The sequence below is a fragment of the Notothenia rossii genome, assembly GCF_949606895.1.
Source record: "Notothenia rossii genome assembly, chromosome: 7".
NCBI lineage: Eukaryota > Metazoa > Chordata > Actinopteri > Perciformes > Nototheniidae > Notothenia > Notothenia rossii.
In genome coordinates this window covers 69,037,149-69,062,813 of record NC_136905.1, presented here as the reverse complement: position 1 = coordinate 69,062,813, position 25,665 = coordinate 69,037,149, and the positions used below count along the sequence as shown (strand labels likewise).

The following is a 25,665-nucleotide window of genomic DNA, read 5'->3' as shown; positions in this document are numbered from 1 at the left end:
TCAAACTTTTTTTGTTTCTCGCAAATGTTGTAGGAGACTTGTTAGAGGACTACAAATATATAATCACTCACTAATACACAGATGAAATAGCGTCAGTTTACACCTTTGTAATACCCCTTAACCATTTGTGTCCATTTTCTCTATTACTAAGGATTTGGAACTGTAATCCCACTTTTCCACAAAGTACACCAAATATGGTGAAGTTCTTGTATAAGCTGCTTTCAGCTGAAAGGTGCAAACTGTGAAAGAACTTCTATACGAACATTGTCGGTTTTATTGGATGGAAATACACCACAGTCTAAACATTTGGACATTGTTTCAGCCACAAGAGTTATTTCCCAGCAAGCATCACGATGTCAAACCTAAATTAGCATATTTTAATAATTATCCATAATAACTATGTTGCAACGTTGGAGGACCCTGTGACTTTCATTACCATTTCTGCACTTTAGCTACTGTCCATATAACAATAAAGCCTTTCAATGTTTAATATTTAATCTTGAATCCACTTTAACATTTATTTTTTAATGCGATAAAACAATCAATTCTCCATTACCTCGAAATACTCTGGCTGCTTAGAATACCCTTCATTTTAAATGTTCTTTGAAAGAAAACAATGCTCATCTATACTGTTCTTGTTTTGGAATCCAATGAAAGAGAGAATCTTGGATGACTTAATCCAGTTCTGCGTAATGTTTTATTGCAGTGTCCCATCTTTTAAGGCGAAAATGGCAAAGACTCAAATGTGCATTTGATTTAGATTTAGTTTCTACTTCATCTGTAAGTCGTCTCTGTTTTCTTTAGGAAACAAACTGTGAAGTATGCTGGCTGCTATCCAGATCTTTTTGGCTAGTGTCCAGAGTACCTGCTGTGGAACTTCACTCCCCCCTCCCCAGCTTGAACCTTAGTTTTGAAAAATCTTTCATGACCATTATTCTGGATCCCCATCATGTTTTGTTTTTGCTCCCTACGCATGTTGCCCTTCCTCTGACAGATGGAGTTAAGCAAAGAGGTTAAAGATGACGCAGTTCAGCTGTGTGGGAGTGGAGAGTAATGAGGCCCGGAGCCTCTGTGGCCTGACAGCCGGAGCCCAGGGACACAACAGGTCCTCTGATCTGACCCAGGGACGGAGCAAACTCCCAGCCAGCAGCTTACAAACTTTCACTAGAGACTCCAAAAGCATAGGATATTTTAAAGCGGCTTTGCAATAATTACACACTGCAATAGATGATTTAATCTGACCTCTCTTGCTGAAAAATAACTGCCCCTCACTCTGCAACACAATCTGGGCACAGAATACACTGTGCAGCTTAGCAGCAGGTCTCTGAGAAGCAGATGTTAAAGGCTGAAAACAACTTGTACATCTCTGAGACCACAGTGGGCTGGGGGATCATGACACTGATTACGTATACCAACATGTTAATTATCCAATGAGAACGGCTACTGGCATAGCTTTTACTGAAAATATGAGACAATGACATCTAGATATAGGCAATACGCGATTGCCTTGTCATATTATGAATTGCAAAAATATATTACTAATGGTTAATATTATTGTTATTTAGACCCTCCAGAAAAACGCGATTCTTCGATCGCAGAATTTACCGCATAATCAGCAAAATGGCGCAGATTTTTAAAAGGCCGCATATTTATCAAAAAGCCGCATAATCCCCGCATTTTTCCACACAAAGTTGAGAAGAAAAAAAAGTTAACTCGTCTTGACGTGACGTCATCAGCTCGCGCATCACAGAATGTAAACAACACTGTATAGAGCTCATTTACCAACGAACATTTCTACTAAAGACCGGGCAAAAAGTGGGGGGAAACTATTCTGCACCCCGTGCAACTGTGTGTTGGAGCATAAGAGAAAATCGACGGTGGCGACCCACTTTGATTCATTCAAACATTCGAAAATGCTTTCTGCTGCTGCGGACAAGAAAGCCATTCAACTCACGTTCACCGAGGGATCAACCTCCAAAACCCTTTCGAGGGCTACAAGAAACGAAGTGAGTAGCCTACAAGATTGAAGCTGGTCAGATAACGAACGAGTAAAGGAAAACAGAATGAGGCGGAGAAGTGTGTGTGTGTGGGGGGGGGGTTGATTAAAATAGCCCAATTGCTTTTACAATACATAAACATTGAATGTGTTTAATTGAATAGTAAAGGGGTTTAACGTTAGTGGCAGGTTGTGTGTGATAGAGAATAAATAAGACAGCCCAATATTTAAAAAAATGGTTATTCTTTTCCCCCGCATATTTAGCATATTTCGCAACTTTCCGCATATTTCGCAACTTCCCGCAATTTCACCGCATAAAATCACATAAAAACCCCGCATCTTTAATCGCATAATCAAGGATTTTTGCCCGCGTTTTTCTGGAGGGTCTAGTTATTATTATACTCATATTTAATTTTAAACTAAATGATCCCTCAGTTATATAACCCACCAACTGAAAATTAAAGTAATTGTTAGTTTTTGTCTGTGCTTACTGTAGCGTTTTCTCAAGACTTTTCGTTGTAAATATACTGTTTATTGATTTACGATACAATACAATATACTCCTTGAGCAAGACACCAAACCATTAACTGCTAGGCGCGCTGTGCCTGATCAAAAATACCACAACACAATGAAAGCAACTCATAAAGTACATTACAATTGTGAATATTATTATTGCACATATTACACAACCAGTGATATAACAAGCAACTTATTGCACAATCCCTCCTTATATCATCAATGTATTTCACAATCACTATCAAATGAAGCAAAAGCAAAAATGTTAAACAATGTTTACTGAGGTAGGCACAAATGAGTTTTTTATCATTAGGGTAATCGTCTGCCAAAAAGTAAGCGATATTCTCTGTGCTCGCCTGAGAACAGACTGCTCATATATTGACTGGAGGGACTCATTTCTCTACTCACCGTCATGTCAGACTGTGTATACACCACATGCTAAGCCAGTTTAGATGTTAAATGTACACAGAGAATACCAAACCATGCTAACATACTATACCTGACTTTGCTTATTCGTTCAAAATGTAAAACCCAGTTGAAATGAACCTTATCCTCTGATCCACCCCATACACCCTGAGTCTGTGTGAAAAGTATAATCTCTGCTGTAAAAGAGAGAACATAAACTTTGAGCAAGGGCCTTCTGGCTAAAACCCTGCCCAACCCTTATTGTTTATTCTAATAATAGAATAAAGCTATATAACAATAGACTTGGTAAGGAAATCAAGCCTGCAAAACTTAGCGCAGTGGGATATGTTTCGTCTTCTGTAAGGATACAAATGAATCCATTCCTTTTTTGTTGTCTTATTTTAGGATGAAATGTACATTTTTGTAATCACTTTAAAGCAGATCTTTGTATTTCCCAAGTCCCAGATGTTCTTCATGCAGAGTAGAGGTATATCATAATAAAACCCAGTGTGGGAGAGTTTATAGTCAGGTCAGGCTAATTGTGTTTGTATTCCCATTAATCAGAGGTCTCATAGCACTTAACACCTAAATTATGAAAATAATAAATGAAATGACAAACAGCAATGTTATGCAAAAACTCCTTAACAGAGGTCATCATGAAATGAAGTGAAACAAACATTGAGACCTACTTAGAAAGCAATGCTGATTATGAGATTTATTAGACAACTTTATACACAGTTATTGATGTAAAGTGGTTCTCCCTTCCCACCAGAGCTAAATTACCTCACAGTCACCATAAATCACAAACAATAATTACTGTAAGTGCATGAAGAGGTAGGAATGGCTACGTGAGGATCTTCATGCAGCCTTTTATAATCTGGCAGCTTCTTATGGGCAGATCACTCCTCTCTTCTGAACCGCAGAAGGTGCCAAAGATGCTTCCTCACCATGTTGAGTCTTAACGGTCTTAACCCATGACCGAGGTCAGAAAATCCTCCCGACCTCGCCACATTCTGAACGGCAACTCAGGAGCAAGAGCCAAGAAGCCCTTGTGATGTGCAGCAATACAAAAAAAAGAGAGTACAAATCAAATTCAAGTTAACACTAGAAAAGGATTTATTTTATAAGTTTGGCAGAGAGGGTGAAAAAAATAATCAATGCCCGCGGGAGTGGAAGTGACTTTTTAACAATAACTTGAACTGAACTGTGACTTTCCCATGCTGCGAATGAAGCTGACTCGGCTAGCTGAGCCTATATCCTGTGGTGTTGTTGTAAAGCCGACACAGTTCGATGAACACCACTCTATAGAGAACATGCTCTTCTGTCACAGGAACAGCTGTACATTTTAGCCAGACAACCAGCCACTTTGAAATAAACAGGGAGGACTGAAGTGGTTTTACTGGAAGCTGGTCTGAAGTCTTTTGTAAAGTGCGTTCTGTTGCAGAGAGGACAGATGCGTCCCAAATATGAAGCCTTTCCTGCCACTTATCTATTGTCACAGATTCACCACAGCCTCAGAAAGGTTTACTGTGAGTGTCAAATGGTGGCAATGCATCATCATTATCATCCTCATCATCATCATCATCATCGTCAAAGTAGGACATTCCTCATTACAGTAATCAGAATTGTTGGAATCATGTGGGAAGTTCCTTGTCTGTCTGTGTGTTGTTATATGTCACATTGTCATTTAATCAGAGCAGACAGTGTAACAGTATAAATGTCATCAGGTGTGTGTGTGTGTGTGTGTGTGTGTGTGTGTGTGTGTGTGTGTGTGTGTGTGTGTGTGTGTGTGTGTGTGTGTGTGTGTGTGTGTGTGTGTGTGTGTGTGTGTGTGTGTGTGTGTGTGTGTGTGTGTGTGTGTGTGTGTGTGTGTGTGTGTGTGTGTGTGTGTGTGTGTGTGTGTGTGTGTGTGTGTGTGTGTGTGTGTGTGTGTGTGTGCGTGCGTGCGTGTGTTATACGAAAACTCAAACGCAGCAGCATTGATGAGGACAGATTGCGGAAGCAGGTTGTCTGTCGCCGGCTCTTCTGCTGGAGGGTATTTTATGCGACGTACGTTTCCCTTCCTGCGATGGAGTCAACCAGAGGTTTTGTGTTTTCCCAGGCCAATGAGAAATGCACTCTGTTTATCATGGGATGATGGGAAAAATTAAGACGGAGGGGGAAACCATCAATGGGAAAATAAATAGAGAGATGAATCTTACACCACAGGAAACAGGTTTTGAACCCAAACAGTTGGGCACACAGAGGAACGTGATATATATGAGAGACTGGATTTGCTGCCTGTCAGAAAGGCCTTTCCCCTGCAGGGGGGAACAAAGGGTGTGCGATCATCTCCTGTCTTTCACTGCAGTTCCAGCTTTAACCACTAGAGAATAAAGATAGTTGAGTGTCTGGTATTGATGACACTGCAGCCTGCAGACTTTGGTGTTTTTATGTCCATGATATTTTGTATGTATTGCATTTTCAAGAATAAGGTTGTAAACAGTAACACTATACAATTGAGACACAGCAAACCTGAATGAATAACCAACATTCGTTTCTGTTTTGCAGAGTCTTCCCCAGCCCGTCATACACAATACTACTGAAGGTAAGAATGTCTCCTAGTTTTCTTTCTGTAATATTTGTTGGGGTGCTTTTTTAATGCAATATTCTACAGCAAGAGATTCAAGTCCATAAAATCAATAAATGTTTTGTTCATTTGTAATCTTGTAAACAGGTAAAATCCCTTCAATGTATGCATTACATTATACCAGATTAAGCAGACTTGGGCACTGATAGGCTCTTTCAGCTCTTCCTGTGCTAACATGAGTTCTTACAGTAAACTGTTTTGTCAAACCATATTTGTAAAGCAGACGGAGAAGGAACAATAGCCTGATGCAAACCAAACGGATGGATGTCAGCTTGGAAATAATACCTATATTTACTGAATTTAGAGAATCGTAGGACATGTTGGGACGAGCAGGGATTGCTCCACTGCTTACCTTCTCATATTCACTTCCTTCCTCGCATCACTATAAATGAATGTAGCTCATTGAAAAATACACTGACTGTAAGAACTGCAGCCAGAGGACTAGGCAGAACATTTGTGGCAATAAAATGGCAAATATCAGCTGCAATTGGCAAGTAACATGGCCTTTTGCGCTGTACAACATTATAGTTTGTGGCCTCCTCTTCCTGCCGTACATGCTTCTCCAGCCGTCTCCTCCCAGACTGTCTGCTTTTGTAAACAGCTGTTGTGGTGCCAGGCTCCATTGGGTGACCCCGAGGTTCACTGCCGTCCCTGAGGTGCCTGCAGGGCGGCCCAGCTCCAGATCCAGCCGGGTTCTGTTCATGACCGTGTTTCCAATGTTTGTTTTCTCTTGCTTCTCTGTTTGTTCGGTCGTAGTCATCCCTGTTCCCCCCATCCACCAGACTGCGCAACTGGGACACTTTCACACATATACTCCCACAGGAAAGCGTACTGTGCATTACACAAACATTTTGACTTCAAAATGAAAACAGGATATACACTGGCGCATTGCAACTGGTTTTATGTTTCGGTGTGCATGTATAAGGTTGCCATTGTTGGATTACTAAGTTAATTACTGATACTGTTTGTGTAACAGTGCAGTTTGGTGTGCACTGTGAACAGAAGCAAGAAATATGGACAGACAATATAAATAATGTGTCTCTTGAGGCAAGAAAGGACACAAGCTGATGTCTTTGTAACAGTAAAATGGTTGATGCTCAGCCTCCCACTCTCATCCATAGTGTTGATGTTCCAAGAAGTGTGGGGTCGCAGCTTCTGCCGGACCATTGAGAAGCTGGTGGAGGTGGTGCAAGAGTACCCGACAGAGGTGGAGCACATCTACAGCCCCGCCTGTGTGCCGCTTGTGAGGTGTGCAGGTTGCTGCGGGGATGAAAACCTGGAGTGCCATGCCACCCTCACCACAAACGTCACAATGCAGGTAATACAAGCAGGGCATGGTGCTATGTAATCATTATTCTTAAACGTCCATTACTGTAGGAAAGATGTTTGCTTCTTTTGGTAATCTTAAATGATTTTATCCTTCAGCTGTTGAAAATCAGGCCATCAGAGCCCGGTCAAGAATATGTTGAGATGACGTTTGTGGAGCATCAGACATGTGAATGTAGGTAAGAAAACAAGTCATTATTTTTGACATAAATATATATAAGTACACGAACACTTACCCTGTCTTCTAGAAATTACATTCTGCTAATTGACAACAGCAAAGTAGTGCCATATCAGTTACTTTATGTTTACAACAAAACATATTTGTGTTGTATATAAGTAGCACACTTAAATGTAATTTCTAGGAGACAAGGTTTTTAATACTAACAATAATTATCAAAGAATTGTAGGTGGCTGTTCTTTCAAATTTATTGATTTGTTTTCAGAGTCAAGAAACCTATTGTGAAAGTTGAAAGGTAAGAACATGAATAATTTCCTACAGAATTTCTAGATTTTTTAAAAGAATAATAGTTTTCCATTTGAGAGAATGAAGGCTTGGTGGTAATTTTTGTTCACATTGCAGGAAAAGACAACGAGGACGAGGAAGGAAGAGAAAAGAGAAACAAAAACCAAAACCAAAAGAGTGTGACAGGTGATGGCGCATTCAAATAGATTCATACAACCCCTAACTTTAAATGAATTGCAATAAAAATGCCTTATTCTTTCTTGTGTTTTTTTCAGTTGCCAGAACCCTCGCAGGTAACTGCAGTGGCGACCCAACCCCATTTGCGGTGTGGCTCGCTATTTATTTCTAACCCAGTATCAACATCAAGAGTCTCCCTCGCTTATCTATCGATACTGTGTCTGCAGCCAGAGACTCTAACAGCTGGGTTATTTTGCTGACATGCCATCCTGACGATGGCCCGAGTGTTTTAATGACAAGCTTCAGTCAGAAGTGTGTTTTGATTGGTGGAATCACTGCTGTTACACAACGGACACAATGGACATCCCTGGGAGCCAGTGCAATGTAGAACCAAACAGACAATCTTTTATTTTACACTAGTTATGACTGTACCCGTTATTGTAATTTGGTCCTTTCTTTGGTATTTGAAGTTGGTTACATTTGTTTTGATTCTATATTTATTGATGATACAGCTGAGTATAATTTGAAAAAAAAAAAAAATCAACCGTCTTTGGTTCAAACATTATCCATGACGCCTTGACTTGTCATAGCAGCATATTATGTTGGACTGTGAAGCTGCTTTGTACAGGACATAATGAAATGTCTCCCTCTAGTGTTTATTGAAACAGTGTTTTTTTCTATATTTTTTCCTGCAAAATCATTTAATGTTGTTCAATTAAAAGATGTCATTTATTTTGGACTACTGTTATGACCATATCTGTGAACAAGAATGTAGAAAAGCTAGAGCATATTACATACAAACAGGATGGGGGCAAAAATCTGAAAATTAGTTTTTGGAAAAGTCAATGTTGATGCTCCCCACATTGGCTTTACATTAATTTGGCATGGTGGAGCCCAAAACAGCTTTGGTGCTGCACCTAGGCCTTATATTTACAATCACTGTAGTCAGGAAGAGATCAATTGAAGTATGTAAAACGATGTAAAACAATGTCCTTTTGTATTTTTTGTTTATGTACTTACCTACACAAAGAACATCTATATGAAAATGTACAAAGTAACATTTCTACTGTGTGAGTATTTTTATCTCATTGAAATATTTATTTTGTAATTAAATTGTTATGATTGTCGGTTTGGGTTGTGTAATTTATTTTATTAAATACAGACTAATCGTACCGGTACCAATGACTAATAGTAAGTAAAAGTCGATTGCTGTCATTGTCATGAAGCTTTTCACACTCTTCATAAATAATAGCCAACCATTTTAGTTTTTGAAAATTGTTTATAAGAAAAGTTCACAGAAAAATAAAAATGTCCTAACCTTTTGTAATATACCAGGATACAATGGATGTGTGAAGGGATGATGGTAGTACACTGTATATCTGTGAAGTTATTATACTTACTTTGCAAAATAAAATTGTACCATCATTATTTAAAAAACATATTTCTCCAAACGTATTGGTGTAGCAGCAGGAAACCATTATTGTCTAGATTGAATTTGGGATATCACTATACTCTGTGACAGTTGTAGTACAGTTGCTATTGAACAGGAGTAGACTATGATGTATGTGGACAAGGCATTAGATGTTTGATGAATTTAAAGATGCTTCTCTGTCAACTTCTATGGTCAACTTCCTAAGGAATAGCCTAGGATTGATGGAAAAACCTGACAAACCACTTGACTCCAGAAGATGGCAGTAATGCAACACTGACGATGCCATCTACCGTCAAACCTCCAAGAAGAAGTAGTAGAAGCTTATCTCAGACCAGAGTCGAGTACATTAAATAACCTTAGCTAATCGTGGACACAATTGTAAACAGTTATCTGTCATCAAGCAAAGGGCGTATCGGTAAGGTTTGAACAAATAATGCTTTTCTCAAAATAAATAATTGACAGAGTCGTGATACGCTGGTTGCTAAGCTGCAGCTACAGTATGGAAGCTGGCGGGGTACCGAGCTAACTGAACTCACAATGCAGATGTTGCATTACACATACTGTTGTTAACTTATTGGCTTCAGCGTACCTGTCTAAACGAGTTCAACCTAACCAGTGTATGACCATAACAAGCATTCAAACTTGTACCTTAGTAAGTTCATATTTCCTGTGTAAACAACAACAAACAACACAGTTAGCTGCAACTTATAAACATGCCGTTCAAACTACCAGTAGCTATTTGCTGTCAGCATTGACGTATTCTTTTAACTTGCTATGAGCCATTTCAGGAAACGTTGAAAGGAGAGTAACTCTGGAAACTGGCTCAATTCATTAAATTGACACAAAATGTGTAATAATCAAATTGGTTGTTAAGTATTTATACCTGTTTAATGTAAATAAACCCTATTTGCAGACGTTTGCATAAGCTTTTCTCTGTAAATGTGGTCTGCTAAATGTTACAATTTAATACATTAAACACAACAAAACACAAAATAATTATTTACAGAAGGGCTATTGTATTGATGTTGCACACTGACCCGTCAGTAAAGAAGTTATTTGTAGATAATTCATGGAAGCAGCACTGAGTGAATAATTCATCCTGTCCTCTACAACCGAGTTGAACTGTTAATTTCCATCAAGACACTAAATGTATTATTGAAAAGTAACGCAGTGGTAAAAAAACGTTTTATGTTTACAAGATGATCTGTGTCCCTTCACTTTTTCAGCCTAAGTTGGGGTCCGTTCTTGTTGTTAACCTACCTGTAGTCTTGTCTTTGCCATGACATAACCTGAACTCAGATCTTGTCAGTTGCCTACTCACTCTCTATTTTTTCAGAAAGACCAGCATGAGCAGTTTCAGTAGACCCGACACACACAGGACAACATCAACCACCACCAGGTCAACACACCTTGGAGCCTCAAAGTCTGACCTGGAGAGAGATTCAGGCTTCTCAGGTTTGAAATAATCACTAATGATACACCTTTAAGTTTGTCCAGATGTATGTTTTTGACAGGGTAGTGATGTTAGTATGTTATATGTTAAAAACTAGATATACTTGTATATGTTATTAGCATTTCCTTGAGTTAGAAAAAAATCGATTCATTTACAAGGTCAACCCTAATAAAAATATAGGGATTTAGGTCATCCTGTATTGGGTCACATTTTATTTGATTCTTTGCACTATTAAGGCTTACTCATCATGTTTGTGGTATCTTTTTCCAGACGCTATAGAGCGGCTTATCTACATCTGCCAATGTTTTCATAGTACTAATGTTCTGCCCCACTTGTATTACACAATACATGACGAGACTAATATGCTAGTCTCCTCCTTTTCAGATGCCAGCTCCGAGTACCTCAGTACAGTCGATCTGACTGACTCCAAAGATGCAAGTAGAAATGGGACGATAGTCAACCATGAAGCGTCAGGTCCCCAGGTGGCTGTGATGGGAGGCTCCTATGCTGGACTCTCTCCACTAATCATCATGAATAACTTTGTCTTACATCAGGTAAAATATAGCAATATAGGTCTTGTTTTGTGAGTGAAAATTATGTACATTGTAATTTGACTGTTTTTAATGTTTTTTTCATTGAATATGTGCTCCTTGTATGTAATAAATACTGTATTATACTATAGCTCATAGCATGATATTTAAAGTTGTTTTTTCTCTTTAGTCATCTCCACTGGCTCCAGCAGAAAATCAGTGGGGCTTTCCTTCTCTCTTGGAAGTGATGCCTCAGTCACAGGTGGTTCTTCTTCAACCCATGGTATCAAATGGTAACAGCAGCAGCAACAGCTCCTCAAAGACTGGCTCTGAAAATATACAAAAACCAAAAAGCTACATGCCCATCCTCAAGTCTTATCCAAGAATTGCCCGCCAACACACAAAGAGAATAGGATCCTCCAAGGTGAGGGTGAGTTCAACGTCAGGATATGAGAAGTGCCAGAGGAGGCACCACCACGGCCACAAGCTCCACAGCTCCCCCATCCCAGAGCCAGCACCGCACACTACAATCAAACCCATCTCAAACTTTGAATCAGCTAACGACCAATCACAGCCAGCCGAGGGTCAGGAGTCTCTCTCCCTGCTGACAGGGGCCAACTCTCTGCTCCCCTACACAGATGAATTCAGGACAGATACTGACAGTAACAGAATCGATATGGACCAGGAAGACGCGCTCTCATTGGATTGTAACAAACTGAAGCGTTTCAGCAATACCTACAACATTCTCAACAAATCTGGCTTGCTGGGGATCACCCTGCGCACAAAGCAGCTGATGAAGGAGAATAAGCGCACCCAAGGCCAGCTGCAGCAGCTTCAGGAGCAGACGGCTCTGCTGCTGGAGACTCTGGGCAGCAGAGACCCTCAGCTCTGGACTAAACTGCTGCTCTCTGTGCAGCACACAGACAAGGAGCAAAGTGGGGATAAAGCTCAGAGAGTCCTGGCGTAATACATATCGCAGAACATGACCAGCATTTTGTGACCTATTAGGAGGTCACAAAATGAAAACCTGGATCTCAAATATTTAAGATGAAGGCTGTCTTTGGGTAATATACTGTAACTACAGTATACCATTTAAATAATTTTTTTTATAACTTAACCAGATTATTAATGCATTTATCCAAACAGTACAGATCATCTTAACCTTCGGAACTACTGATCTGATTTGGAGCTGAAGCACAAATAAATATAAAGTTAAACTGAGTTGAGAAGCATGCTTACATTTCAAACCCTTGCCTATAATGAATTTATTTCAAAAATAGCAAGTTTATCTTGTGTAGTTCACATATGCGGGCACATGGGGCCATCCCCAATACTCGCCCTGAATGAGATTTCTGTAGAGAAAATATTAGCATCATTTTTAAACCCGGTGTGGATACATGTGGCCTGTATTTAAATTTCCTTTTAATGAGCTAAGTAAATTAGCAGAGGCCTCCTTTGTAAGAAAGCTTCTCAAACAACAGCTGGATGGCTCGCAGTGAGAGTTTAGGGGCTGGAAGAACCATCACATTTTTGTTACTTGGTGTTATTATATTTATTTGTAAAAAGGTTTCTGATCAATACTATATCTGTGTGAACACTTAAAAAACCAAGCACATTAGAACAAGTTTTCTATTGTTCACTTCTCAAGCAATTCCTTTTTTTCAAAATATATCTTTTAAGAGTTACGTAGGAATTAGCAAAAGCTAAAACTGTAGCAGGTGAAGTGCAGTAGCCATATATCCTCTCTTAACTTTGCCTATGTTGCTGCCATTTTCATTCCCACTGCTTAAGCTTACATATTCATTGAAACTATTAAAATAAAAAATAGTTTCATATTACTGACTCTTGCACTTTAGTTATAAGATTACTGACAGCTTTTTGGATGCACTTGTATGCCTAAAAGAGTGTTCTGTGTTGATGAAGCGATCTTATGATGTTTTCCGGATACCTGTGCCTTTTTGAATGTATTAATGTTTGCACTTTATATCCTCGCTTGAGCAGCTTAGGGTGTAAGCTTATAAAATATTTATAGGTATCCAAAGAATGAATGCTCTTCTCTTAAACAAAATCAAATCCTGGAGAGGTTAAGCACTAAGATTTGATATAGAAAGAACTGCATGAAGATAACTTGAATGTTTAATTGTTCCATTTTAAACATTAAGTCAAGCTTTGTTGTATTATTTATTTCAGTGACAATATGCTACTATGTCAATGTTTTCTTTACTTGTACAGTTGTAAAACTAAGAAATACTTATTTAATCATTAACTTTTCATTACTGTTCTTGTTGGAGGAGCGTTCTGTCTTTTCTTTAGCAAATGTCACTATAATGTCATAAAACTGTTAAACTGTTGAAAGACTGTGTACTCTCAGTCAATGTGTTCACTCAGAATGTGTATGTTTACAAAGAAAGAACTGCTGCTTGATGTGATCTGAATATCTTTATTAATATAACATTAATAGACAAAATAGCTCTAAAAAGTATATTTATTAATATCCGAAACATATTTGACAGGTTGTGGAATATGTCACAAGCTGTAGTAGCAGCATAACAGTTGAAAGTCCTTAATATTGTTATACAGAGGGCCCTATCGTAAGCGGTGTAGTGAATACCTCATCTTTGGGGTCATCTGTAAGCATATATGGCACATTGTGAATAATACCCTGGATAATAATATGGTAGTCATCTTCACATTTGCCCTACTCATTCTAAATAAGGAGCTTCACTGTTCTACTACATTCATCTGAGTAGAAGTCAGGCTCAACATGTGATGGTTTATTTTCAGTACAATGGTTTCTAGCACGGCAGTTTATGCTTTAGTCACATACTGTAGTTTCCTTATCTGCTAGCCCTTAACGTCAAAGAAAATGATTATTGTGAAAACTACTGTAAGTTTCCTGAATGGCACATTGTAGGTTCCTAATATACAAGGAAGTGTAGAAGAACAACACACATGACTGGTAATCTCAGAGCACCGCGTGGCGCATGGCATTGAAATCAATAGCATGATATCAAAATGCAAAGCTGTAAATGCATGCCCCTGCAAAGCCATCTAAAACTACTGGAAGTCCCAAATGACCCACTCATTAGTCTTAATATTGCCTTGTCGAAAGCTACTTAAAGTCTACACTTACACTACGCACTTATTCACATCAATATATGGCTCCTGTCCTTAAGGGAATGTGTGCTATCAGCTTACTATTTCACAAACGACTTTAAAGGTCATAAGTATCCATTTTATATTCACCCCGTGGATCCCAAAAAAAGCATTTCTACAAATTGTGCCGCTTGTGACCTATTAAGAGCTTTTGATATGACGTTCGGTTTTCACTCAGTCTTGCTTATGTTGATCTGTGTCTTCAGAGCACGTCTCCGCAGTCTGCACAGGTAGGATAAGGCCAAGGATCCAGCGGGTTCCAAACACATCCTTTAGGTTGGATCTCCAGGGGCTGCGGTTCTCCACCAGCTGCCCCCTCTGCATCTGACACCAGGTCTGCCCCCGGGCCACCAGCAGCACCTGCTGGCAACAGAAGCCCGCACAGACCAGCCCGATGCCTAGCCACACATACAGCATCAGCACCAGGAACAACTGCAATCCTGAGACTGTTCCTGTGGGGGACATTTCATCAGAATCAGAATCAAGTTCCATAGAAAATGCATGCGGGTCAATTTGGAGCCACTTGGGGTAGTAATACAAATTTAAAATGTCTTTAAACTTAAAATTTGAATGGCATGATATCAAAAAGATGTTTTTTGAGCTGGAATATGAAATGATAAAAAAATGTAATTACAAAAATACTTCAAGAAAACTAAGGGTTAACATTGTGAGAGAGGCTTGCAGAGATCAGGACTTAGAGTGTCCTTACTTGTTATTGTGCATTGTAACTCTTTTGGAGAACCAACTCTATTTTAGTGGTTGTATGTGACAGTTATTTTTTTATATTTGAAATGGTCCAGAAACACCATTGTTTTCAGGGAGTCAGCCTGAATCTTAAAGTATCAGCTCTAATTGGATTTGGATTGGATTAAACAACTCACCTGTGAAGAAGTAACCAGTGGAGAGGGGGAGAAGAGTGAGGAAGGTCAGCGGGTTCTCAAAGGAGATGGAGTACTCCACTGTTAGAAAGGCCACACCAAGAACCAAGGAGTACAAACAAGTGCATGATGTGTAGATGCAGAACATGATGAAGTAGCGCATGTTTTTGTTGCCAATGCAGTTCCCAGTGAAAAAGCAGTGGTGATCCCTCTTGAGGATAACCTTCTTACACAGTTTACAGAAGTGGCGACCGTTGAGGAGGTAGTGTGCGTCCACTTTGTCCGAGCAGTGTGCCGAACACACAGGAACCACAATCTCGTTGGCACTCTCAGCAGGATATGTAATAGTCATTATGTAATTTCCCAGTGCGTTGAACATCAAGAAAAGGAAAACAACTGTGTGAAGAGTTGTAGACCCCGTCAGTGATGTGTCGGTGTTTGGGAAGATTGTTGGGATGAAGAAGCAGAAGTGCAAAATGAAGGTGACTGCTGTAGCCATGAAGAAGTAGGCAGGTGCCATGGCATTGAGGAGCCTCAGTTTCAACATCCTGGTGAACATATCTGTGAGAGAGTGAAGACAGAGGAGACAGACGTTTATCATAAAGTCTTAGAAAACTGCTAGAAGCTCTGTGGAGCGATTATGTTGCATTAACAAAATGTATTATGTCTTGTTTAGGTAAAAGGAAACAACTTGCTCTATTGACTAATCAACAATTGAGAGCTATTAACCCTGACAATTATAAGAAATAAAATCAAAATTAATACATTAATTTACACTTTTCAAGAAATACATAACATCATACAAGTGCAAAATCATTCAAAAACGTGGCCTATTTTATAATATACTAAAAACAAATTATTTTCTTATTATGGCTTTCACAGATTACTTAAAAAAGTTCTGATGGAAATACACAGATAAAAGATGACTCTTTACAATTGTGTGAAAGTAGCACATCTCCTACTCGATCTATTGAAAAACTGTGTGATCTGGTTGCTCCTTTAAAAAAGACATTGTAAGTGTGCTGCTGAGGAAAAAAAAAACGAATTTCTCTGCAAAGTAGGGTCTAGGGATACAGGGCCATTGAGAATACCAAGAATATCTCATCATTTTGTCTGTGATCTACTAACTTACATGATTGACAGATGTGCAAATCACAGAGAACCAAAACAAAAAATTAAGGAAGGAAGGAGCTCCCACAGAGTAAAGCTAAAAATGGTTCTTCATGCTCATATATGAAAACCCTATTTAGGCCAATGGATGCCCTAGATAAGCACACACAGCAGCAACAATGAAGGAATATCGCAGTTTCCTCTGCTCCGTGTTTGCTGTTTTCTTCAGAAATGATGTAGTAGTCAATCATGCATTTCCCACGAATACGCAGTTACAGCTGTGATGGTGTCCAGGCTGCCTACCTGCAGATGAAGGACGGAGGAGCTGTCCTTTCAGCACCGCGGAGCCTCGGCTCGCAGCTCCGCACGTTCATTCAAACGCACTGAAGTTGTTGTTGAGCCGCATCGAGGTCCTCCTTTCATTATTCAAGTGTCTGCTTATTTTTCTAGCGCCACCTGTTGGTCTGGATGCGTCTGTGTTTTTACCTTCTCTGGTTTTCCTGACTTATAACTGGCTGGATAGTTCAATCAGACCCAGCACGAATTTGACGTACAAGTCATTTAAAAACAAACATGTCTCTTTTTCTGTCAAAACATTTCACAAAACTCTTTCACCTATCTATTAACCACGTCTGTACATGTGTAGACCTCTCGTGTTTTTATTTGATTGTTGACAGTATGAAGAGATATTTAGATAATTTACTCAAGTATAACAGAAAAACAGTTATAGATGGCTCATTTAATCTAACATATAGGCCAAACAACTATTTGTTTGGTCTTCCTGGGCTAAGTTTAGGACAATGCATGAAAGACATGTTTCCAGTAGGTGGCAATGCGTCCTCAATTATTTTACCTTCAAATATGAGTGCTGTCAGAGGAGTAATATACGTTTATTTTTATTTTTGCTTTACTCAGCAGGCATAACAAATCCTCACTCTCCTTACCTTTTGTTGTCTCACCGCCTTAATCATTCTGCTGGCCTCTTTCAGTGAAATACATAATAATACTTTAATCACCAGGGGAAACAAACAGTTAATAATAACAGATAATTATATAATAATCAATTGGTATATCCTAAAATTGGTATTAGCCTAAAACACGACATCGTAATTATAGTATAACATGACGCCCCCTTAGCATCCGTAGAGGCAGGTGTTTAATTGTCAGACGGTCCCTGAGTAGGTGGGAGTTTCTCTTGTTTCTTGGTGTTGGAGAAAAACACAGCAGCACCCCCATTATCGCCAGACGCCAGCGATCAGGGAGCTTTCTGAGGTGAGCGATGTGGTTTTGTTTTTTTAAAGTCATGTGTTCGTGTTGTCATCTGAAAGCGATGTGGAGGTGGTTTATTATGATATGTATAGCGCAATGGTTTTCATCAAGTTACAGGGGTGGAGGAAGAAGGTGGGTGTGCAGCAGACTGTTGTGAATGCTGCAGTAAGCGAGGGGACAGAGTCGCTTAAATCTGTCTGGTTGATGAGAGAACCACTAATTTGTTTCTATTAAAAGATCCCGATGTTAGCCTGAAGTTAAATGGAAACGTTAAAGGGCTCCCTCATCCTGGCACAGGGATGTTGTTGCTCGGTTAGGATGAAGAGGTTTCTGGCAACGTGTCAGAGTATACACACTAAACACATTCCTTTTTCTCACTAAACCTATTGTTCCTCATGGAGTCAGATGGGTGGAGAAACCTTAAAAAAAAACGACCTGCATTTGGATTACCCATTGGAGTAATAATATTCAAACATAATCATATTTAGGCTTCTTTTAGGCAGGCTGTGACCATGGTATCTTCTCTATGACTGTCATGTTTTGTGTATTTACATTTTATTTTTTTACAAACAGAATGCTTTTAAATGTTAACCTGACCTGTTGAATCAATGCTAAATCTACTGAATATTTAGCAGGTTTTAGCACCATCTCACCGGCTCTTCCTAAAATAGCATTTAGAATATACTTCTGAGGTAAACTGAGGTCACATTTCTGCGCACCCTTTATTTTGTTATGACAAAAACTAATGATGGTGTTTTGGGAATGTGCTCAAACATCTATGTAATTGTATTTTGTATTTGTAATTAATTATCCGATTTAAAACTAGTGTGGAATTCATAATGCTATTTGCAACTGCTGCCATATGTACCTGACTGTGTTGAGGAGGAGGTGGCCTTTAAAATGTCAGCTTCCTAATAAGTGTTTGACATTTTACCGTGTCACTCATGTGTAGCATTTGTCTGACACATGCTGAAGAATTTCATGCCATATAGTGAGAAAAAAATCTATTAAAAAAAGGTCTTGTTTGTAGTGGAAAGTAATATTTAATAATAGTTTAATGAGAATGCTCAGATGTTTAGCCTTTTAAAGACAATACATTTTGAGGCATTTCAGGAAATATTTCTTAAGTACTACAATAGTGTCATGGCTTTAAATTCACTCTTTGGCATTACCAATCCCTTCAGGTTTGAAATGTCACTACAAAAAGTTAGTATAGTTGTAATACTGGTAACTAATTGGAATCATAATGATCAATTGGACACACACTACAACTTTTTACCACAACCTTTTCATTATACAGGTGGTGAGGTTTTAATAATATATATTTGTCTGTGCAGGTAGACCCCTTCATAATAATAATAGCTGCATTGAACGTGTAAAGGACGTGTTTGACTGAGGTGCACAACATAAATGAAGTGCTGATATCGTGATAATCACTTTATATTTTGAGCTTGCATTTCAAAAGCAGTACAAAGTCTCTCAAGAATATTGAGCAAATTAATTCTGGTCACCTTCAAGTATCACACAGACATTAACATTTCAGGAGACTCTAATCTGAGATTTAAAAAAAGAGCTTGCAGTACGAAGATGGATCCCGTGTACATTTACAGCATTAAACAGCTGCTGAACGGTCACACAGGCAGAGGACGATAGAAAGTTCCAGATTTGATAGAAGTATGCACAAGCCTCTTTCCATGGATCTTCTTTGTCTGGTTTGTTTGTTTTTTCTGTGTTTGTTACAACACCTTGGGAAGGGTGACAGCTCCAGCTGCAGGGAATTATCAAACAGTAAAAAAAGGGAAGTTGTTGCACAAAGATCTTTTGTGGTGCAAAGCGTCAAAATCCCATAAACCGCCCTATCTCACATGGAAAATGGGTAAAGACAAGGACTTAACACTGTACAGGGGAATCATTTCACTTAGGTTTAGGCTCCAGGAACGTCAAATATAGAAGCCATTTGAGGTTTAAGCATTATTTGATGCTTGGCCTTATTGGAAAAGTATTTTAGTTACATTAAAACTCAATCTTAAAATGTTTTTGAAACATAGGAGGGTTATTTTTGTTAGGCTGAGGACTAAGGACAGCAACCAAAAACCTTTTATATATTGATTTTAGTGTCATTTGTCACTTCATGTTTTGTTGTATTGATATGCAAGGGGTTGATATAAAAAACAAATATGAAATTAATAAAAATCTTCAATAACTTTATAGTTATTTCTGCATTGCAATATTAATGCTTCTACAGTACTAATATATCCCAGTACATGAGATAAATATTCAGTAGTGGCTTTTAACACATTAAAGAATGACAGTTAGCTCTACATGTGAGCCCAGACTGTCTGAGAGGAACAACCCACTCTGTTAACAGATTGCACCCTGTGTAGCACCTAACACACACACACACACACACACACACACACACACACACACACACACACACACACACACACACACACACACACACACACACACACACACACACACACACACACACACACACACACACACACACACACACACACACACACACACACACACACACACACACACACACTGTTGTGAGATGTGATGTGCAGCAGGTGTATGTGCCGTACATCCAAGATTGCATCGTTCAGTTAATGAGACATATTACTGTGACTCATCACCTCAGCCACATGTCATCCGGCTGCTAAATCAAAATGTCAGTAAACACGTTGGTGAAAGCCTCTTGACAGAAAGTCGAAAACAAACAGATTATTTGAACAAAACAACGACTACTGTGCAACCTCCATTTGTATTCTGCCTGCCATAATACCACAGCCGTTCTATAGCATAGTCTGGGCTTTGTTATTTGTATCTCTTTGGTGAAGAGTTGGCTCCCTGCTATTTGAGATTCCTGCTGTGAATATCCTTGCTATTCCACAGGGGTCCATCCCAGTGATACTGACGCATTCAGCATTGTAACTGTTGTATCGCTCACAGCCACTCACCAGCAAAGAGCACATTGCCATATGCCTACTGTAACACCAGGAACGAGATATAGATATTCACAGCCATATGCAGATGTCAGACTATCTTATGCTCTCACATGATACTCTGCCTTTTGTACATGCACTGCAGGCCAATGATTCCCATTTGATATCTCTGCAGGAGATCTTTTTTGTAGTGCATAACTTCCTGTAGGTCTCAGACTTCGACAATCAGTCAACTCATTGATTAGTTATCGTTGGCTTTGTAACTGGGCCGTAAGATATGTCAACATGGGCTCTAGGAACTTACTACAGACACTTTTCAGTATGCTGTATCATTTTATGGATGAAATAATTAAGAGAAAATGTGGGGTTTAAATTGATGTCCTACATTCCAAACATAATTGCCTCCCAATAATTGAATTACATGAAAATTAGCTTACAGAAACCTGGCAAATGTTAACAGTCTTAGCATTTCGGGTTGTTTTTTTCATCATAAAAAGACCAACACTAAGCAAACATGGTTGTTGAGAAGAGAATAATGATTTCTCATCAGCTATCTCACAAATATGACATACTGTAGTAACCTGCTGTCTGCTTTAAACTGTATTATCACTCAATTGTAATGTAACTGAAGTTTACTTTCATATGGTACTAAAACAAATGGGTTCCGTTGGCTTCTTTGGAATATGATTGGTGTTTGTATAATATCAAGGAGTGTAATTCACAAAAATCTAGGTGCAAAGTTATTGTAAAGAAGCATTTATAAAAACAACTTATTTTGCAGAGCAGAGATTTATCTGAATCAATCTATTAAGATGTCAGTGTTTTTACTTTTTTGTAGATGTTGGGGTCTCAGGCGCATTTTCAGGATCAGCTCCTGCACTGGGAGGAAACTTCCAGAAACTCGTAGTTATGCAACAGAGACACATATTATGTGAGTCAGGTTTTACTGAAGCCTTCACTGATGTCAGATGTAATGAGGAACGACCCAGTCCACAGCAGCAGGGTAGACACACAGTGATCCCCAATGAGCATGCGCAGCCAGACAGGAAGCAGGTGTGAGGTTTGATGATCTCTGCTAGTGTGTGTATTCATCACCCCAGTCATGCTAAGGCTCTCTCAGCCTTCAGAAAGGTGCTGGGGGGGATGCTGCATTAGCTGTGAGCAGACACACCTTGGTGATCTGTGTTTGTGTTGTGTGATGGAGAGAGAGTGGGTATGAGAAGAGTACATCTCCTCCCTCCTCCACTGAGCAGGTGGTGAGCAGATTGTGCTAAAACCTCCGCCCCCTTTCCCCTTCAGGCTGAATCTGATGAGGGTTTCCCATCCACATCCTCCAACACCAACCAAACCATGACAGCAGAGCCCTGTAGCTCCTGTGGAGTGCAAATAAGATGCACTCAAACATGGTCTTTCTATTTAAATAGGCTAAGATACTTTCAGAATAAAACAGCTGGTCGATATTTCAATACAATCCCTAGTAGTGGTCAGTTCATGTGGAGAGTAAAAGGGGCAGAACACAGCGACTAAAATGCAATCTTTAAACCCATCGGCTGTCATCTGAGGACGATGTAGCTTTTATCTAGTGTAAACTAAGCCTGTAAGCAACTGTAAGGTTGATAATGGGACTATAAATAATGACCGGTGCCTGCTAGAGGACGATTGTCCCGATGGCTACAACAGAACCTCTACTGTGCTCACAGAGGTTTCATCTTAGTCAGACCCATATGTGCCGATGGGTTCATGCAGTACATTAGATGGAAATAAGTCTTAACCCTACAGTATAGCATACAATAATAACTTAGTCAACAGTATGATTCAGTGTATGTCCAAAGCTCTAATGTAACAATGCCTCAGTGTACAAAGCCAGGTCAATAAAGACAGAAAATCCCATTTTACCCCCATATAGGATGAGATGGAGCCATGTTGTTCAGCCATACATCACAAGCCCACTTCACCTATGTTCCTCTAGCAGGAAGCACATCTGCATCCAGGTTCCAAAGTCTTGTAGAAAACCTTCCCTGAAAAGTGAACGCTGTTTACGCAGGATATAATGAATGCTAAGGGCTTTATAATTAGACCTCATGTCTACTTGTAATTTTCAGGTGTCCCTACTTGCCCTGTAGTTCATGTTCTGTAAGTGAATGAGAGCTGATAAGCTGGCACGGTCTCATTACATCCCTTGTGTGGTTTTGCAATTGCACTGTCAACTCTGGTTTGACGAAACACTATTAAGCCATCATTCAGCCTCTGATCCATGTGGATTATTGGAGGGCTTACCCGGAAACAAGAGTAGTAAATCCATCTCAGGTGCTCTTTGGTGTTGATGGAAAACTACAGGGGGACTAAATAATATAAACTCACAATGAAAAAAGACTTCAACTGAAATATAGGGGTAAGCTAGTGAATAAAAACGCCTGGCAACCTCAAGAGAAATAAAGAGATATTTAAAGCTGACATTATTTAAGCTACATTGTGTTTACATTATTTTCTCTACCCGCTGTTGCCTTTTAAATATGTTCTCATGCCTCTCATCATACCGCAAATTAGAGGTACTGTTACAGATCAGCTTCCACAAGGCTTCATCTCATCTCATGTCATGTCTCATGTTTTATTGGCTTGTTAACAGTCCATTAGAGACAGCTTGTTTCAATAGAATACCTTTTAAACACTAGGATTTCCATAATCAGGGCCTCAGTTTGAGATTAACATGCAGAGCACAGATAGTAATCACTCATGAATATTCTACCATCTCTGGGTCTTTCACATGACGTTGTTGGCAGGGGAACTGCAAACCTCTCTCTTCCATGCAGGTGTCGTGGCAGGGGGAAACGCCATGTTTAACAAGGCTGCAGTCAAGAGGGAAACAACAGCTCTGAGGCCATCACGCTTTTATTTATGGTGATTGAAAGTTGTCCTTGCTGGTAGTCTTTTATCTCACAGTGGTGGACAGTTGATACGGTGCAGAGGCTTTGAAGAAACTCAAGTTCACACTTTATTTATGGTTTATTTCTCTCTCATTCCCTCATGCAGGTAGAATCTTGATCCAACCAAGTGTCGGGAGAGAAATCTCTTCAGGGGAGCTGTGCTCCAAATGCTTTACGTTGTTGATTACGCTTGGGTAAAGCTATGAATTAATAACCAGTCCCTTTGAAACATGTTAACATATAAAGATGTTTCCTGTCATGGCTTTATATGAGATATCATAGATGCAGCTTCTTTTTTCAGCATTGGCTAAGCAAACATATCTGTTAAAGGGATTTAAAGGATGGTAAAAGTGATTAGATGAGTGCTTTGGTTATTTTTTGGCAAGACATTTAAACCTATAGTGTGTTTTTTTTAAGTGGGCAGGTGGGAATGGCAACAATGGTCCGTCCACCACTTTGGTCTTGACTTAAATATGTCTTCAACATGTTTCACTTCCTGGTTTTGAGTTAGCCATTGGACTGATTTCCAATTCATTTCAACTGCAATATATGTCTAAAAAAAACTTGTCTATCAACCTTAGTGGTAATTGGAATATGTCATGCTAAACAACAATCACGTGGAGTTTTTGTTTTTGTTTTTTAGTTCTAATACTGTGAATTTTTTGTATACAGTATGTCTTCTCTTAATTGTAGGTCTTTGTATTGAATCATTGAATAGCTGTTGAAAAAAAGCATGTGCAATTATCAACATGTTATCATGTTTGCTCAAAGTCTGTGCAGTCTCAGAGATCTAATAGCGAGACTCAATGTTTTTTAACTCTTTATATGTAAAGCCAAAATGTGTTGTTGACACACCTACAATAACAATGCTCTTAAACAGTCAGCACAAAGGCTCCGGCAGCCTCTAATTCAAAAAAATTGGGAGGAAGTGCTGAGAGACTTCTGGATTGAATCAGGGTTTATTGCATGTTATTGACTTTCTGACTTTCTGATTTACAGTTTAATTGTTTTGTCTATGTTGCCTTAGGGATAGTGTCCTCTCTCTCTCACACACGCAGATACCTCAGCTGTTTTTATGGTGCAATGAGCTGATTAGCAGACCTGAGCTAGCTTTTTCCTTCCCTATTCTGCTGCTCTGACTCAAACTCAGGTATATCTCATCACTGGCTCGCTGCTCCTGTACTAACTTCAGCATCTGTGATCATAATAGACCTACTGAGCACAGAAGGCTGATTTCACTCATGCTGCCAAAAGGAGGCACAACAAAAGCCAAACATCAGTTTGTAAGCTGCTGCGTTGGCTTGGAAGCCCCAGTCAGGGATGAGTGGGAGAGAAATGAGCAGAGGGAAAGGATTAGAAAGACTTCGGATTTGCAGAGTTCAATAAGATGGAGAAGAAAAGGATAGCATGGGAGAACTGTGAGCATGTTTGAGTGTTTATATACGAGGGGTGAGACTGAAAGGCAGAATCTCCATGGAGTGATTAGTGGTTAAACTGATGAGTCATGCTGTGACGTTTGTCCTAATGTTGTGTGAAACCTCAAGTCAGCCTGTATCCTCAGCATCCTGCTCTGTTCTGGAGTGGAGAGGAATAGTTTGACTATATTAGCATCAACAGCCGGCAGCTTTCAGAGTGAATGACTCGTCTGATGCAGGAAGAAGAAGATGTCAATGAGCCGATAAAGGTCTGTTTAAGCTTCTGCATGTCTGATGTTGTTAGAGCTCCAGTTTACTTCCAGCTTATAGTGTTGTTTTGTGTGTGTGTGTGTGTGTGTGTGTGTGTGTGTGTGTGTGTGTGTGTGTGTGTGTGTGTGTGTGTGTGTGTGTGTGTGTGTGTGTGTGTGTGTGTGTGTGTGTGTGTGTGTGTGTGTGTGTGTGTGTGTGTGTGTGTGTGTGTGTGTGTGTGTGTGTGTGTGTGTGTGTGTGTGTGTGTGTGTGTGTGTGTGTGTGGTAAGGCGTCATGCTCCTGTTGCTGCATGTCACATAGTTGCTCTTTGATATGTGTGTTATCAGCTAATCACAGGGGTATAAAAATAGGCACTGTTTACTTTTTTTCCTGCAGCCATTTTAGGCTTTCCACATGACGGTTGAATTAATAAAAAAAAAACAGGCAATTGCTACAAACATTATCCCCTGTTATCCCAAACATGGCTTTTATCTCAATTTAAAATGAAGGGAATTTAGTCAAGATGCTTTAGCTAATTGATTGGTCTATTGATCGCGTGCCTGTAATTCACATTTCAATATGTGATTTACGTTTAATAATCCTAATAATATAAATAAACCAGTTCACTAAATGGTTATGATGAATATGTTTTCTCTCTCTCAAGAGTACTGCATGCTCCCTCCTTAACTTAAAGCCTATGGTTGTTAATCCATTTATATCAATGGCTTTTTTCTTTATTGGCAGAGAGAGAAAACCTGCTTTAATGTACAGCAGCTTCTGTA

The 25,665-nt window shown here is 39.4% G+C and overlaps 4 protein-coding genes across 7 annotated transcripts in view; 3 read left to right on the top strand and 1 right to left on the bottom strand.

The window, feature by feature from the left end:
* Positions 1 to 8,639, top strand: part of pgfb (placental growth factor b) — a 14,944-nt gene extending 6,305 nt beyond the window's left edge. Inside the window, exons 1-7 of one of the 3 annotated variants that reach the window (XR_013801107.1) lie at positions 1,451 to 2,006; positions 5,468 to 5,504; positions 6,668 to 6,864; positions 6,972 to 7,047; positions 7,316 to 7,345; positions 7,453 to 7,521; positions 7,611 to 8,639. Coding sequence is in view for 2 of the 3 variants with exons in the window: in XM_079641564.1 (XP_079497690.1) it covers positions 1,914 to 2,006; positions 5,468 to 5,504; positions 6,668 to 6,864; positions 6,972 to 7,051; positions 7,316 to 7,345; positions 7,453 to 7,521; positions 7,611 to 7,632 (528 nt within the window). In the remaining variant the exon portion in view is untranslated. Of the gene's footprint in view, positions 1 to 1,450; positions 2,007 to 5,467; positions 5,505 to 6,667; positions 6,865 to 6,971; positions 7,052 to 7,315; positions 7,346 to 7,452; positions 7,522 to 7,610 lie in introns of those variants that run through there. The other 2 variants (XM_079641564.1, XM_079641565.1) reach the window with 2 other exon arrangements.
* A 590-nt stretch (positions 8,640 to 9,229) lies between these two features.
* Positions 9,230 to 12,214, top strand: cipca (CLOCK-interacting pacemaker a). The gene is made up of 4 exons (XM_079641175.1): positions 9,230 to 9,359; positions 10,281 to 10,399; positions 10,782 to 10,951; positions 11,118 to 12,214. Exons 2-4 carry the CDS (start codon positions 10,291 to 10,293, stop codon positions 11,892 to 11,894), a joined length of 1,056 nt encoding a protein of 351 aa, XP_079497301.1. The 5' UTR covers positions 9,230 to 9,359; positions 10,281 to 10,290; the 3' UTR covers positions 11,895 to 12,214.
* Positions 12,215 to 13,357: 1,143 nt separating this feature from the next.
* Positions 13,358 to 16,445, bottom strand: zdhhc22 (zDHHC palmitoyltransferase 22; the record flags this gene model as incomplete). The annotated part of the gene is given in 4 exon segments (XM_079641176.1): positions 13,358 to 14,535; positions 14,965 to 15,522; positions 16,375 to 16,385; positions 16,387 to 16,445. Coding segments are annotated over 4 exon segments (906 nt in total). The 3' UTR covers positions 13,358 to 14,257.
* An 807-nt stretch (positions 16,446 to 17,252) lies between these two features.
* Positions 17,253 to 25,665, top strand: part of tmem63c (transmembrane protein 63C) — a 29,476-nt gene continuing 21,063 nt past the window's right edge. The window contains exon 1 of one of the 2 annotated variants that reach the window (XM_079694759.1): positions 17,253 to 17,343. The gene's annotated coding sequence lies outside the window, so the exon portion shown is untranslated. Of the gene's footprint in view, positions 17,344 to 24,720; positions 24,903 to 25,665 lie in introns of those variants that run through there. The other variant, XM_079694761.1, reaches the window with a different exon arrangement.